The following is a 17,014-nucleotide window of genomic DNA, read 5'->3' on the forward strand; positions in this document are numbered from 1 at the left end:
TTAATGCTCTCTGACCCTCAGGCAACTGATATGGCCTGACCATGTCGATGTTGTTAAATTCTGTTGCCTTGATCTTGAGATCAAGATGACCTTATCCAAATTGCTTGTTGGGGATGGTGTTTGGCCTCCAACCCCTTACTATGTCTAGAAATTGCTTGATCGAGGTCATCTGCCACAGTCCAAAACCTGTATTATGAAACGTTCGAACAATAAAGAGAGACCCAGAGTTTATTGGCAGCATCATATCTAGAAATTTTTTTATCTTCATATCTCATAAGTAAATACTTCGTGCTGAGATATTTGTGGAGGATTATCTGAGTTGTTGTCGTAACAGTTGTTATTTTCCATGTTGGAGCATTTGCTTGCGAATATTTGTTTTAGGGAAGCCAGTGCTTGAAACACTTTTTATTTAAGTGTTTTATAACATAATGTCAAGATACAATTTTGAAGGTATGTAGTATTGCCTTCATTTCCACTCTTATACCTTATGAAAAGGATGGTAATAGATGTGGATTGTTTGACATCTACTGTGACACAGTTACATATGCTACTGAATAGATTCCTTGACTGGTGGAGGGTGAATAATCTGTATTCCGGTTCAGTAATAGCCTCTCGCTAGAGGGGAATACTTTTTTGTTTTAGTAAAGTGTTAATTACAGTAATCAGATAATGCAATGTTTGTTATGGTGGTATTAAATTATTTGCTGGAAGACCAGTAAATTGTTATATTATCCTACTAATGCCCATAGCCTGTGATTGTGGGTGTCAGGGTTGGATATTTACAGGTAACTTTATGAGGTGTTTACTTTCTCTCCTAGCAGTTTGTAAGATAATGCTTTGGAGATGATCAGTCAGTTATCTGTTTCAGTGTTGTGATAAGTGTAGTTACTGGGACTACAAGAACCGTCTCTTGGCTTTGTGGCAGAGATCAAATATAGTGCAGTGTAGAATTTTTGAATGTAGGTAATGCTTCCTGCAGGATTGCTTGTGACTGCTACATCAAAATGAATTACTCTGAAGTATTTGGGTCTTAGCTTAGTTACAGTCCTAATAAAAAACTTCTAAAACTTATTCAAACTAACTACAAATATAAAACAGTGAGGCCTGATACTCTTCACTGAAAGATACTTTTCTAGAAAGCAAGAGTTTTGTTCTCAGTGATTCTTTGGTGAAGTTAGTTTTTGAAGTGATGCTAAAATACTAGGAATAATGTAAGTAGTAAATAAGAATGAACTGAGTAATAAATGGTTTTTACTGAAGAGAAAGGTCTCTGCTCAACATGCAGATGATATAATCACTGCTTGAATATGCATAATTTAGAACAACTTAAACAGAATTTACATGTTTATTTGGTGATAATACATTGCTTTTTCAGGTACATGTGATCAAAGAGGTGGCAGCAATGGCTCAAGAAAAACTTGGTGTGTCCTGTGAAGTTATTGATCTGAGGACCATCTTACCCTGGGATACAGAGACCATTTGCAAGGTAAGAAAATGGTGCACGTTAATTTAAAACCACAACAAGCCTAAGCTTTTTTTAAAGACCTACATTTTTTTGCTTTGTATTATGTATATTGTTCTGTATCATATATGCAGCGTAAATGCACATTACATGGACCAAACATTGTTTCAGGATTCAAAATATTGTCAGAATTCATGTTCTTTGCATTGAAACAGAGGGCTGGATTTAATCAGACTTCTACTTGAAAACTTCTTTTCCACGATTTCTGACTCTCTGTGTTATCTTTGCCGTCTTTAGGTCTGAAAAGATCAGGAGAAATCTTTATCTTTTTTTCCTGCTGTTTTAGTCTAAGACCTTTATCTAGTTTTAGATGTGCAATAATGTGCCTTGGTTTTGTTTGTCTGTATTTCTAGAAATAAATGTTCTGATTTAAGATATGTGAATACTTGGGTTTGGGAGAAAAGGCAGCATTCTCAGACTATCTAGTTTGAAATTCATGGGTACTGTGAAGTCCTTGTCTTCTTGTGGAAGTCTTTGATTTTGCAAAGACTTTAAAAACACTGGGCAGCTGAAACTGGAATTTGAATTCCCATATACTGCGAAACCACGGGAAATGGTTATTGTACTTACACATACCTTGGTCTACTTACCTCTTTCTTCCCTCCTGCATACTGTTTTCTCTTCAGTAGCTAAGAGCTTTTGGGAGGAAAGACCTTGAATTAAATGGAAGGGAAAGTATTTTCCAAAGGTTTTTGTAAATGTAGGTAAGAATCCAAAGGCACACTTTCAAAAGTGTCATTTGTCAGAATTAAAAAAAAACGAACCCACACTAAAACCCACCAAAGAAATTTGAGGCCATTAGAACAGAACTTTATTGGGGAAAACTTGATTTCTCCTCTCCCAATGATTATCTTTTTTCACATTGTCCTGATTTAGCAATTTGGACATTATTTTCAGTTTCTGTAATCTTTTTCCTTCATTTTTCACCTAACTGTTTGGTGAGGTACTTTTAACATTACAAATACATTAATAAACTTAGATTCTGCAAATTAAATGTTAGTATTGTTAGTCATGAAAATTAGTCTTATGTCTCTTCCATGAAACCATGTTTTGTCAAGCTACTTGAGAAATGAGAGAAGAACTACTACCTGAGTGCCATCCAGCAGTACCAATGCTGATGAACATGCTTTTGGACTGTAATGCTCTGAAAGGTTCTGCAGGTGCTTTTCTTTCTGCATTATTTACAGCATTAACAATTAAAGCATAGCCAAAGGTTTATGCCTCAGTTTGCAGTAATGGCTCCCTTGGTGTAAACTTGGACAAGGTGTGTGATTAGCACGCTAGAGCTGTGAGCTTCCTGCAGGACCCTGGCTATCAACTTGTTGGGTCCTTATTCAGTCTCTGTACACTAGCTCATTTTGTGCTGCTGAACAAATCACTCAGAAAACTGACAGATGTCTGCAGCTTTGTTAACTCAGGCCTAGTAACTGTAGTGTACTGAGTTAAGATAACCATAGGGATGAGAAGAGCCATGGGATTGAAAAAGGTGTGTGATTCCATCAAGTACTTTCTCTGCCTGCAGTTTCTAATTTAAGGCATAATGGTATCATATCTACAGCTAACTCAGATTGTAGAGATATTTAAATGGGGCAGGTCACACACACCTCCTTATCTGACTCTCTCTATGTACTTGGAATGCCTTAATTGTGTAGACAAGTGTTTTGTTATTCTGTGGTTGCTCAGTAAGGGCCTTGCTTTTGGTCGGGTAAAGCATAAAGATATTAAGTGTAAAAAAGGGAAAGATGAGCCATTGATCTGCTACTCTGAGGCAAACCTTGTATTTCTCCACAGTTATAATTACCTGAGGGACTGGGAGGAGCAGATTATGGGAGGAAAGATCCATGTTGGAAATCTGCGATCGACAGTGTCCTGCTGCCCGGTTGTGGATGTGTAACAAGTTGTGTACTTGCATGTATAGCTATGAGTTGCTTCATATAAATTTGCTCTTCTCAGTTGAAGTGTTTTCCTTGTTTGTTTGAAGTGTGTTTCACGTTACCTGGATGTACTTTCTAGCTGTAAAAAATGAGATGTGTTGATTTAGTCATCAATATGAAGAGAAACTTTGGCTGTAATAAATCCTTTACAACCTCTTCTGGAAAAGTAAAATAATTCAATTTTTTTAGCTAAATTTTTTTCCTTCTTTAAAGATTTGAGTTGTCATTCTTTGAAAACAAAGCATCTCTTTGAATTAGCAGTTAAGTCTGTTTTGTTTGGTTAAAACTGCACTGAAATGCTGTCAGGAAGAAATGGAGCTGTGCATAGGAAGTACAGAGCTTTAGCTGTACAATATTTTGCAAATATGTTCTTTAAAAATAGATGCTTCATGAAGATTTTCAGCTCCTGTTCCATTCTAGACATCTTTTAAGGTAGCTGTAGCGTAAGTAAAAAGATCACAGAGTCATAGAGTGGTTTGGGTCAGAATGGGCTTTAAAGATATGTAGTTTCAACCCCTCTGCCATGGACAGGGACACCTTTCGCTAGACCAGGTTGCTCAGAGCCCCATCCAGCATGGCTTTGAACACTTCCAGGGATGGGGCATCCACAACATCTCTGTGCAACCTCTTCCAGTGATTCACCGCTCTCACAGTAAAGATTTTTTCTGTTATCTAATCTAAATCTACTCTCTTTCAGCGTGAAGCCATTCCCCCTTGTCCTATGAGTACATGCCCTTGTAAAAAGTCTCTCTCCATCTTTCTTGTACACTCCCTGTAGGTACTGGAAGGCCACAATTTGGTCACCCAAAACCTTCTCTTTCTCAGACTTGAACAATCCCAATTCTCTTAGTCTATCCTCATGGGAGAGGTGCTCTATCCCTTTAAAAGATGGAACAGATGGACCTGTGGCTTTAAATCTGTTTACCATTAAGAGGGTTGTTTCAAGAAAAGTACAGTGCACATTGGCTAGGCAGTTCAGCTGTTTATTATAATAAATACCAAATAGTAAATGTTTTTAGCATTGCTCTTATGTTAGTTTGGCTGCAGACTGGTCAGTCTGATGGGAGAAATGTTAAATTCTCTTCTTCTGTAGATCTTGTCTGTTTTGCTCAGCTGAAAATAATTAGTGGTTTGCATTTGTGCATTAGTTGGTTACATTATGCAACACTGAAAACTTTTTAACTTAATTTGCATTCTGGACAGCTTTTAAGGTAATTGCCAATGTAAACAGAAGGTTGGAAACTACAGTTCTAGGTGCTTGTTGTTGCCTCATCCCAAGAGGAATTGCTTGTGTCAGCTGTTGCAGTTGACAGTGGCTTACAAGTGGCTTACAAGTTTGTGTGATGGGACTTGTTATTCCCTTCCTGAGATGCCAGTGTCAGGGACCAAGAGAGCAGCTGAAAAGTTGGCTGTGCCAGAGGAAGTCCTCAGCTGTCTGTTGGTCTGCTTATGTTCTCTTTGCGGGCTCTTAAATGAAAATGGAATTGCTTTTACTCCAGTCCAACCTATAGGCAAATATAACCTGTTACAGGCTGCCCTTTGCCTCAGGCTATTACTTGCGTCAGTCTCCATAAACATTTTTGTTTTACCTTGTTGTACGTCTGTATTTGAAATACGTCCAGTGTCTCTTTGTTGTGTTGGATGCAGAGGAAAAGGATGGTGCATGTGTTACACTGCAACCTTATTGCTCTTCTGCTGGTGCTGGGATGCATGGTCCTTGGCTGATGGGAGTCTGTGTGGTGTTGGAGAGCAGGACTTTGGGTTTGGCTATAAAAACACGTCCCTCTGTTTTACTGCTGGGAGGGGTTGTCCTTTATGATCAGTAAAGGCTGTTATTTTAGTCTTACTTAGCTGGAAATATATGCAGCTTTAAGACTAATTTGACAACTGCTGTAGACGTGCAGAAGGGTAGGTTGAAATTGTTAGTGCTTTGGAGGTGAGGAGTCATATGTCAGAATTTTCATGGCAAACCTAACTGCTTAATCTGCTTTCTGTAGCTTTTTCTATAAAATCCATATTTCGTAGAACTATGAACTGTACTTCACAACTGCCACCAGAGGCCTCTTCTCATCAAGTTAAGCATCTGCTTTGACTTTGCATTGCTCCTATGAGCATGTTTATGAATATATAGCTCTGAGTGAAACATAGATAAACATAAAGAATAAATATAGTGAACATAGATAAAATTGCTGCCTAACTTTACTGATATTTTATTTGCATTTTTAAGATTTTGAGATTATGTTCAGTTTTGAAATGGCTTAGCATTTGTCTTCTGCATAAGGAGATGAGGTTGCACCTGCCTGGAGCAGACTACTATGGGCTTTGAATGGATCCCAGGAATAATTGTAACTTTCTTTTTTGCACAGTTCCTGAGATTGGTGAATGTGCAAACAGGGGCTAGATTTTTCTTTTGTCAATCTTCAAATGTCTAAGGATGAGTAATGAAGTTTGAGCTACTTACAGTAGCTCATAGAGCTGTTCTAGAGAATGGATATCTCCTGAGGGTCATTCTTCCCAGCTGCTTCAGCAGTCTGGTTTTGGATGAGATAAATTGGCCTCTGGAAATGTCATGGTTTACAAGTTTGATCTTAAAAAAATAAAAAAAAAGGAAGCCCTGACTGAGTGTAATGTAAAGTTAGGTGAGATAAATTGTACCCTCATTGTATAGCTCATAGATGATATCTACTGTTGACATGAGTGGTTGACCTGTTTAAAAAACATATCTGAAATCTCTTTGCTTGGATAAAAAGAAAGAATCTGTGTGTGTTTTATGTATATTTTTATACATTAAAACACATGCTGATCTGTAATCTTTCTAAAGTCTCTTGCAAGAAAAATGGAGTATATTCTACAGGTTGTATATGCTCAGAGCTCTGGTATATTGCTTCTGAATGAGACATGATGCAATTTCTTGTGCTTTACCCCTAGAGGATTGAAAGCATCAACTCTAAATATGTAGTTGTATAGATCAACATAAAAAGTTGTGTTATGTGTCAGAAAGTGACACAAGCTTGTTGAGTATGTGCTGCCTTTGGTGATTCATTAGGAAATGCAACAGTTCTTAGATTACTGAGCCTCTTGTCTATATATGCATTTTCAGAGCATGATGTCATTTCATGGGCCAGTGAAAAATTTGGTAGGTCTCGTTTATTTTGACAGTCTTCACTGATTTTGACTAAAGCTCTTCCTTTTTTCCCTAGGGCTGGAGTGATGCAGTGGTTATGATTCAAAGAGAGAGGAGTTAGCTGTCCATGGAGTTGATTTTTTTTTTTCCTGAGGGAGAGAATGCATTCCTTGTGCTTATTCTAACACCAACATCCTACATCTGTGTGTTTTATTCATGTATGAGTGGACTGGGATCAAGAGAGATTTCTCTCAGTTATACCTTCACCTGTAAACAGGAACACATGAAATTAATGTGTTTCTCAACATACCCTGCTGATAATGAAACCTCTGCCTTGACTATACAGTGCTGACTGCCAGCTGTTGCTTGTGCATGCAGACATCTGCATTTAGTGCAGGAAAGATGTCAGTTCCTAATCCAGACATTTTCACACTACATAATTGATTAGCTGTGTTATTATTGAAAGACTAAGCTACCATGAAGGGTGCTGCTCAAGAAAATGAAACATGAGATGTATAGATAATATCTATAAAAATTTTTTCTTTGTAACCTCCGAAACTGTTTAAAGATACTTTTTCTCCCTTTCAGAAATAAAGTTTTCAGACAAGGTTTTATTCTCTTCTGTACACTTAACAGATTAGCTTGGAAGCTTTAAATAGATTAGGCTGTGTGGATTTTTCTGTGTATGAACTGTTGGGTGGTGTGGTATTGATTAAAAAGCCAGTGGCACACTTCCCAGTGCTTCACTGGTCACATTCGGGGTAAAATTCTGTAGTTGTGGTTTTTATATTGAAAAATATGCTTGTGTTACTGGAAGTGGGAAATCTAGCTCAGGATTAAGTATTCTAAAGGGATTCTGCAAGTTACTGTTTTTTTTTCACCCTGAATCGAGCCAAGCGTGTTATTTAAACTTTAAACTGATTAGTATCCATCTACCATTTTTACTTTTGCAGTTGAAAATTTGCAAATGCACATTTCTATGCTTTTGTATTATTTAAAAGACAAGTATTTGCCACACATAATGATAAAAATTTGGTTTTATTACCTGATTAGTCATCTTAACCTCCTCTGAACTGTTGCTACTGTAGTGCAAAGAAATGTGGAAAATTATTCCTTCATAACTTAGTAATAAAAGCACTGTAATCTGAACTGCAACATTAAGGGCTTGTGGATTACTCTGAGCCTGGATAGCTTGGAATTTTGTGGAGAAATAGCGGTGCCTTTGCAGGAGTGTAGTTTATGGATTGACATTGTTAAGGATAATAATTCTGAAGTTGCTTCTTTAGGACACTATTACGGACAGGGGAAGGGGTGTACGTGGTTCTAGGGACTTGGTGTTGCTTTGCTCTTCTTTAGGCAGGGTTCTGCAGACCTCCACATTGAGGTCAGCACAAATTCTTGTCAAGCTGCAAAACCATCTGCTGCTCATTGGAAAGAGCAAATCTGAGCAAAAGAGAAAGCAGAGTTCCACAGAGGGAACAGCACTGGGGAGCAGATCAGGGGCAAACTCTGAGTCTGTTTTCCATCAAGGCTTTTTGATGGGAGCCATTTTTACAGCATGTATTAGAGCATTCTCCTTAATGCACAAGTGGCATTTTAGTCAGACATCATCAGCAATTGAATAATTTTCAATAGTAGATCATTGGTGTCCTATACTTAAGAGCCAGCATGTCCTAGCAGACCTATTGGTCTACCAGCTTGTTGTTCCCATTCCTTTAAGTTTACTTCATCTATTTGGACTGTGAATAAAGGAAAATCAAGATCAGCAGGCCTGATGTGGTTTTTTTATGCATTAAATGCACTCACCAGGCATCAAACTGTATAGTTGTAGCACAGGTATCCTGGGATCAGATTTATGTTTCTTGGCTATCTGTTCTTGAACTTTTGCCATTTTACATGTTGCTCCTTGGATTTCTTACTGAACGGATCTTGTACCTATAAAATATGATTAAAGTTGTACTGCTTACATGATGACAGTTTGTCACTGTTTCCATAAGAAACTTGTGTCTTTTGGTCTTGTAGTTTCAGGTTGCTAGAGTGTGCTGTGGACTGTTCGTTGGCTTCCAGAAGCAGAACACTGGAGCCATGCTTGCAGGCAGTCATTTTAAAGTTATGAGAATATATACATAACCATTTTAGAAACCAATTATTCATATCTTTGCTCATCTATATTGCAAGAAAACTTTGAATGAAACCCTTGTTTTTGTTCCTATGCATCTTGTTTCAGGAAAGTACTTCAGTGCTGAGGTGTTTGTGTATATACAGTTCTGTTTTCTCCTTTCTCCCTCCCAATATAAAAGTAGTTCTCAGTCTTTTTACATATATATTCATAAGTGATACTTGAGAAAGAATCTGATTATAGAAAACCTTGAATAGAGAAAAGGTATTTGTGTATAGTTTCTGTTAACATTGAGTATAGTGCCGATGATACCATCCATGAATTCTTCATTTCCTTTTTGCTCACATTCCATATTACAAACTTCAAATTTAAAGGCACTTGTGCAAGTAAATGAGTAGTGGTACATAGTCTATAGTTGAATGCTAATGGTAGTTGAGATGAAGCTCCGTGATGGTAATCATATATGAATCATTATTCCATAGAGATAATTATTGCTTCCCTACAGTATTGCCCTGTAGCTATTTACCCTGCTATTATCATTTAGTTGAGCCAGCTGCTCTTTTAAACTGTTTTGTTTGTTTGTTTGTTTTTGCTTACTTTTTTTTTTTAGAATTTGGATACTGTAGATTCTTATTATTTGTGCTTTATTAACCTTTACCTCATGGGAATGTAGTTTTAAGTATTTCTGCAATGATTTTAAAGATAATGTTGAAATTTGAGATGCCAATATTTAACCTGCTTTTTAGTGAATTATTGTCTAACAGCATATATATTTATTAATAGCAGAATGCTATTAATAAATATATTAATAATTAATAATTAATTTGGCTTCTTGTAAGTATTTTTCTATTCACAGTGAGCTTTCCGTGAAGGCAATCTGAAATGCTTGTAATACAAGCACAGACTATATTGACTGCAGAGATTTCCAAGTGGAAACATTGTTAGATTTTTTTATGGTAAGATTTTTTTTTCATTAAGGTGTTTTCCAAAGGTCTTAGAACTATACCTGGTAGGATGACATCTTAAACGCTGACCTGATAGATATATTGATTAGACTTAGTTTTCGTTATGCTCTTGTCTTCTCTGATGCTACTAATGTGGGACTAGATAAACCATTTACCATCCCTCTTGTCTTTGTTTTGTGCTCAAGAGTCCATACTTACAGGCTGCTTTAATTTTTGGTCTACCATGCAACAATGCTCACTACAGTTGAAGGGTTTCTTCTAAATAAACTCAGTATATTCTATAGTAACTTTTTCTGGCAATCTATTATGGACTATTCCTAAAATCCCCCAAATCTCTTGAAATTTTTTAGCCTGTTTGACTGATTCCCCCTGCAAATCTAGTGAGCTGAATTAATGCATAAAATCCTGAATGTCTAATTACTTTCTTGACTCATTATGATAGAAAACAGCTATTTTCTTGTTATATGTATTATATCTTCTTGTTATGCAATTTTTATTGCCTCTGACACACGTTAAGAACTTTACCATATTGATATATAGTTGTTTTGCCAGTTTATTTTATTTAAAAATAGGTAAGATTTTTATTTATAAAATTATAAAAAGTCTTTAGGGGGAATTAGTTCAAACTGTTTTTTTTCTCGTTGACGATAGAATATGAAAAATGATGTATAAGAAAAGCAGCCAGAAATTAAATTAATAAAGTATGGAAAGGTCTTAATCTGAAGCAATCTAAAACAACCATGCTAAACATTAGAATAATCTTAAGCATGTTTTAAAATAATGTGGTGTGAGGGGAATTGTTCATTCAACCTAAATTTTTTGAAGAAGCTGACAGTATTAGAAATGCTTACCATGATATGATTTTAAGATCAAGCAATTCTTTCTTTTTTCCCATTTGATACATGTGTGAAATATTTATCCACTTGCCTGAGCAATATTCTGTTTAAACGGTAGTCGCATTACTTGGATCAGCAGTGCAGTGTGCTGTAAGTTGGAACTGTACTTTGGTTTGTGTCTTGTAGCTTAAGACTTGCAATTGTTTACAGAGAATGCTAATCAAACTTTCCAGGTGAGAAAAACAGTAAGTGGTAATTTAAAATCACTTGGTTACGGTATAATGCTTGTGTTGTAGGTGTGCATTTTGATTTCTCCATCCAGCTAAAAAAACCCATATTGCCAGTTTCATGAATGTAGTTTGTTCTGCACATGACAAAACTGTAAAACCACTCTTTTAACATGTGGTCAAACCTTACCACTAAGTATTAATCTATACTACATTATCATATTTGGCACTTCTGGGGCTTTTACTGACACGCTACCTAGACTTAGATGTTCAAAACAGTGCTGCGATGGAAGGCTACAAATTTCTTAAGGAGGAAGGGCTTAGAAGGCTCTATTGCAAAAGGGGAATCTATTTTGTATTTAAAGAGTATATGGCATCTATTGATCATTTGACATTAAACTGGTACACTATTTTAGCACTAAAGGCAAAAGTTGGTTTATTATTTTTTCAAAGTTTTGAAAGCTTTCTTTTAGAAATTTCAGTTTCTTTATTAAATTTAGAATGTGTGTGTTTTCTGTCTGCTTCTCCTTACAGGGAAAATGGAGTTAACGTTGAGAAGAAAAAAGTAAATTTGGATTATTAAGCACAGTAATGTGACTTTTTGTTTTCCACTTGTTTGTGTTGAAGTATTTGCAGTATGATGGCAACAAATGTTGCGCTTTAAAAAGCCTGTGGAAACAATTAATTTCTGATTACCAGCTATGTTTTTTTGTTCATGTTAAAGAAATCTCTTGATGCTGTCGGTTTTTTTTTGGCTAAGAGCCTAATGGTGTTTTAAATAGTGGATTGACTAGAGGAAAATGTGATTTTTAGATCTTAAAAACTATGTCAGCAGTTTATTTTAATATAGTTTTATTTTCCTGTGAAAGAAAATAAATCTTTCAAAGGAGTTGGACTTGATCCTTGTGGGTCCCTTCCAACTCAGCAGATTCTGTGATTCTGTGAATCAGTCTACATAGTCATTTGTAAATTGTCTTTTCTACTGGACAATCAAAATGTATTTGGAGTAGTTAATGCATATGTTACTGGGTATGTATGCATCTGGATTTAAAGGATCATCTATGTCATTTAGGTTTTTAAGTACCATCATGATTGATATATCTATTTTGAAGTTAAGCCTGTGAAAGATATTGGTTGTTAGACCTAATTACACTTACTTGCACTGGTGAAATGTTGCAAAATGTAGAGGTTTTCTAGGGGCAATTACTTGGAGTAATTAAAAAGCTAATATATGGACCTTTGCTTATTTCAGAAATGACTTAGTAGCACAGTGGAATTTGCCCAATACAAAAGATAAATTTAGATACATATTTTTTTTTCTCAGTGACTTCAATAGTTGTTAAATATTTAATAAGATTGTAACCTTTTTTGCCTAAAGCAACATAGTGTTAACTAGTTTTCTGACCTGTAGTAGTCTATAATAAAATACCTTTTTTTTCAGTATTGGGAAAAGATCATTATAAAGGTCGCTGTGAAGCAGAAGACTCATATTCTCCCTCCCTCTTGTATTCTTTATTAATTTAGTATTAATTTCATTATCATCTAAAGTAATGTCAGAACCAACATGATTGTGCAGCTGGATTCAGCAAAGTACTGAGGAAATTGCTGATGTGATGAAGTTTTAAGCATTCTCCATGTGTTCTCAAAATATTGAGCTGTATACATTGGCAAAGTTCTAAAGAAATAAAATATTTACTGATAATACAGAAATGATCGTCTTTAAATAAATAGGAGACTTTGAGCAATCTAAAATTACATAATTTAGAGGCCCAATGCTTTTATAAGTAAACATAATTAGAAATGTGAAAGTATAAAGGAATAGATTGTGATTTGCATTAGTCAGTGCTTTTCAGTTCCTTCTATCATGTGCTACTTAAGATATTTGTCAAATTACTCAATTTCTTTGTGGCATGGTCTTGCCATCTATAAAACTTGTATTAATCTCTCCTTTTTCTGGTGTTGTCTAATGTAAATACATTGATTTGTTTGGGCTTCCAGTAAGTTTTAAAGCCTTAGATATTTTGTCTAATTTTCTTCAAGGCATGACAATACAGCCCCTTAGTCCCATTTTCCAATTTTCTGAATTCTGCGTACCAACCATTTAGTATGTGCTTAACCAATTCCCCTTTGAGGAAAATAAGTGACAACAAAAGCTAAGCAACAGTCTCTCTCTAAAATGAATACATTCCACTCAATAAAATTTTACCTGAGAAATCTAGAAACTGTGATAAACCTGCTCCTGAATAGTTTTTTGCAAAGAGTATCAGAGAACACAGAATTTATGGAGCAGTAAGCTGTAGAGCTTTTGTAAGATGGGGTGGTTTTCTGTAAGCAAATGTTACTCAGAGTAGGAAAATGGAGAGAACTAGTAAACAACCACATTTTGTTTGCTACCTACGGTGCTGGGTAATTGGTCTTCCCTCTGGCCTTTCTACTGGCAAACCAGATTTTTTAGAGATCTATAACAGATCTACAGCTCTGCTAGTTATTGCTGTCCAAAAATGAAGTGACACTCTGGTCAAATATAGTTTTGCTCCATTGACAAGTTTGGTTATGCTTCTTCCATTGTCATGCTCTGAGATGTACAAAGCTCCTTGGTATTTCCATGGATCTGTATTTAACGTCTTTCCTCTCTGTTCCCTGCATATGTAGAGGATGTAACTGAGGAGATCTCTACAGGCATTTTAATGATTACAGTGATGTAGAATTAATTCCTGACTTGGAATGAGTGTTATTCAAAAGCATTACATTAGGAAATCAAAGCTTCAGACAAGAAGGGCTTATTTGTGCCTTGTATGGTTCTTATGCCAACTTCATGATTTTCTGTCTGCATCCTATCTGCTGTCAAACATAAATGCCTTAGTGATTTGGGAGAAAAATATTCATGTGACACATAGTCTAGGACTATCACATTTCAAAGTGTTTAGAGTAAACACTGTGTCTCAGATATGTTAACAGTATGAAATAAGTAGAAATGAGGGAACAAAGACTATTATTCAGCAATATTCAGAACTCTGCAGTGAATGAATTACAGGCTTTGCGTATTTATTCTGTCATGGATGAAGATGACTGCTGTCTTGTTGATAAGCATGTAAAGGGTTCAGCATATCTTTTAAGCTGCTAATCTAAGTGAGAAATGCAAATGTCTGTGTATCATGTTGAACAGAAGAAGCCAGATAGTTAATTCTTTTAGGAGCATACACTAAATAGATAAGGAATATTTATAAACTCTTATTGCTCACACTGCTGACTCATTTTGATGCTATGGTGATCAATACAGTAAAAAAAATCTATATCAGTTAATGGAAGCAGGCTGGGTTTTTTGCAGCTTACTTTCACAGTTTTTCAGCTCATCAGGAGAGGCTATTTAAAAATAAAGTGTATTTCTTGGTCTACAGATAGACTTTCTTTTGTGTACATTTTAAAACTGCTATAATTAGTGATTTTTGGGCTAATGTGTGTTTAAGAGTTCAATGTAGCAATGAAATGTAGCTCTTGTGTGTCGAGAAATATCTGTCTCAAATCTGAGGCTTGATTTGGTGTTTGAAGAGATTTCTATTGACATCAGTGACAAATGCATGTATTTTGTGACAGTTTTTATGTATATTAATGCTTTATTGTCCTGTGCTAACCCAGCAAATGTCATTGTCTTACTATAGCTCTAAGAAGCATGTCACTTTTGCACAAAGGCTGTTAAAATTAATGGAAATGGATAATTGGAGAATGAATTTGATCGAATAATGTAGAACTAAAAGGCATGTGATTGACCTTTTTAATGTCTTTGAGCATTGGAAGAGGTTTTTATTTGAGTGTAATTTAATCTTTTTATTAGTTTTATCTTGGCTATGGAAGACTTCGATGGAACATGCTGGAAGATTGTAATAGTGGCATTTGTCAGAAAATAAAGTCATAGATTATAAAAGTCAAATTTACAATAAAGGAAAGATTGCTGAATATCAACCTCTGTTTACATCATAGAGCTTCAGACTTCTTGTCACATACAATTAGTCCAGAAAACAGGAATAGTAACAACTGCAAATTTATATAGACTGAGTCATCATGTAATCTTAATCAGTTGATATCAAGAGGTAATGTTTTACCTTTATTCCAAGGATTGTACCTGTAGTAATTCTTCTGGGGAAAAAGAAGTTATATCAAAATTACTGGATTGAGAGACACACATCAAAAAGATCAAACTAATTGTTGCAGAAGCAACAGGGTTGCTACTTAAATAAAAATAATTATTTCTCAAGTTTGATGATATTTTTATGGAAACTGAAATTAAAAAGTTACAGGCAAATTACTGAGGATGCTGTGTTAATGATGTAAAAATCCCAACAGCATAGTAGGAATGTTCCATTAAATGGAGGTCTGGAAAAAAAACCCAAACAGAACTCTCAGATATATGTTCCATGGATTTTGGATTTGGCCTTACCATCTCTTCTCTTCCCATGCAATGCTATGAAGGGATAGAAATGAATTGATTGCTTTACTTTGGATAACAACATTGTGATAAAAAATGAAAAATAATTACTGTGTGAGTAGTAAAGCTTAGTTTTATATGGATTCAGGTTCCATATTTCCTGCCTTCCACCATTCCATATTCTCCATTTACCTGTATTAGGATGCTCAGCTCTTCTCTGAAATGGCTGGCTAAACAAAAAAGAGAATTTATTGATGCATACTGGTTGCTGAAAGAGCTGTGGGAAAGATAGTGTTAAGTGCAGATTTTCTTTTGTTAGTTTACTAAGTAGGAGTACTAATGTCCCTCAGAGAGGCTGATTTTTACCAAGCTTGAAGGAACTCAATACTTTTAAGTCTTGCTGCAAAATGACTATCGGGACACTGACAAATGGACAGAAAAATTAGGTCAGGTCACAAGACCCTCATTTTCTTGGCTGACAGGCTGAAAATTAATATATACCTTGTAAATTACTATTCATTCTTCCATAGGTTGAAATAGGTCAAATACAGAGAGTGTGTAATGTAGAAAAAATTGAAGATTGTTGAAGAAATGACACAAGGATTGCTTAGATGGTTTTGATGAAGAGGGCACAAGAGATAGAGGGAGAGTAGGACAAAATATAACAGTGAATGAGTGAGAAGAATTGGTTGTTGTTTTAGAAAAATTAAGTAGTAAGTAATACAGAAAAAATATATTAAGAACATAAACAAGGGATACAGTAATTTTTAAGGCATAAGCTTGCAAGATACTTGGCACAAAATTCTGTAAACAATGTGTATCCTTCAAATAGTTATCACATCTATTAGATACCTACTAAAGTTTGTTTTTAAGGGGTCAGAGATGGCACAGCTCTCATTTTCAGACGTCTCCCTGACCATCCTGGTCTACTTCATATTTTTCTTAAATTATTTAGTGATTATTTTGCTCAGATCTTTCCATTGTATTGCCTCTTGCTTTCCCATATAATCCGTTTTAGTAATTCAGATTCTAAGTCCAATAAGTCCTAGGCATAAGTGGGTTCAACAGCTGCGGTGAAAACGATTCAGCTGTCTGTGAAGCTATATTTTTGCTATCAAAATTGGAATTAAGTTCAGGAAACTGGAATGAAGCAGATGCTGGATTCATAGGTGCTGAAGCTCCTGCTTCTTTGGGAGTTTGGGTGAATTTTTTTTAGAAGTCTAGTGTAAATTTTCAAAATGGTTTTTCAGATTATAAAATGCACTAGCTTTCAGATTTAGCATACATGCTCTGGTCTTCCTCAATATGATTCTTGTGGTGTTACTTGAAAAAGACAGTTACTGATATGAAATCTGTCAACAAAGTGGTTCTTTCCCCACCACACACTTAAAAGACATCTTCACAGGTGTTTACTGGTGGCTAGAAACTTACTGATGTTCCCTTCTTCTGTGTCTAAAACGTTTTGTGAACATGTGGCAACTGAAGGACACTGAGTTAGTACTGAGTACATTATTTTAGATAAACTGTATCTGTGAAAGTTTGACCATTTAGAACATCCTTTTTAAACATCTATTTTCATGCCATGCCAACATCTTGGTAAGGATTAGGACAGAATTTCTCTATTCCTGTTTGTGGTTTTAAAAAAACCCAAACCCCATTGCCCAGTTCTGAAATGTTGCACTTGATTAGTTGTGTTATCAGATGTTCTGGCTGGCGTGATTAGCCTACAGATAGATGATGTTTTATTAGAGTTCAGATGTTATTTATACTAGTCTTACAACTTGATATTCAATCTTTTTCTGTTGAAAGTTTGGTGAGATGTTTGGTCAGATCAGTTCAATATAGTAGCCTGAGGAGGCTTTAT

The 17,014-nt window shown here is 35.6% G+C and overlaps 1 protein-coding gene across 9 annotated transcripts in view; it reads left to right on the top strand.

Moving 5' to 3' along the window:
• Positions 1–17,014, top strand: part of BCKDHB (branched chain keto acid dehydrogenase E1 subunit beta) — a 150,456-nt gene that overhangs the window by 38,106 nt on the left and 95,336 nt on the right. For 7 of the 9 annotated variants that reach the window (XR_007902853.1, XM_051778057.1, XM_051778058.1 and 4 more), the window contains exon 8: positions 1,376–1,486. Coding sequence is in view for 8 of the 9 variants with exons in the window: in XM_051778057.1 (XP_051634017.1) it covers positions 1,376–1,486 (111 nt within the window). In the remaining variant the exon portion in view is untranslated. Of the gene's footprint in view, positions 1–1,375; positions 1,487–3,313; positions 3,409–6,656; positions 7,104–17,014 lie in introns of those variants that run through there. The other 2 variants (XM_051778059.1, XM_051778060.1) reach the window with 2 other exon arrangements.

This window comes from Manacus candei, unplaced genomic scaffold (assembly GCF_025592945.1).
Source record: "Manacus candei isolate 608988 ecotype Guabito, Panama unplaced genomic scaffold, ASM2559294v1 h1tg000011l, whole genome shotgun sequence".
Lineage (NCBI taxonomy): Eukaryota > Metazoa > Chordata > Aves > Passeriformes > Pipridae > Manacus > Manacus candei.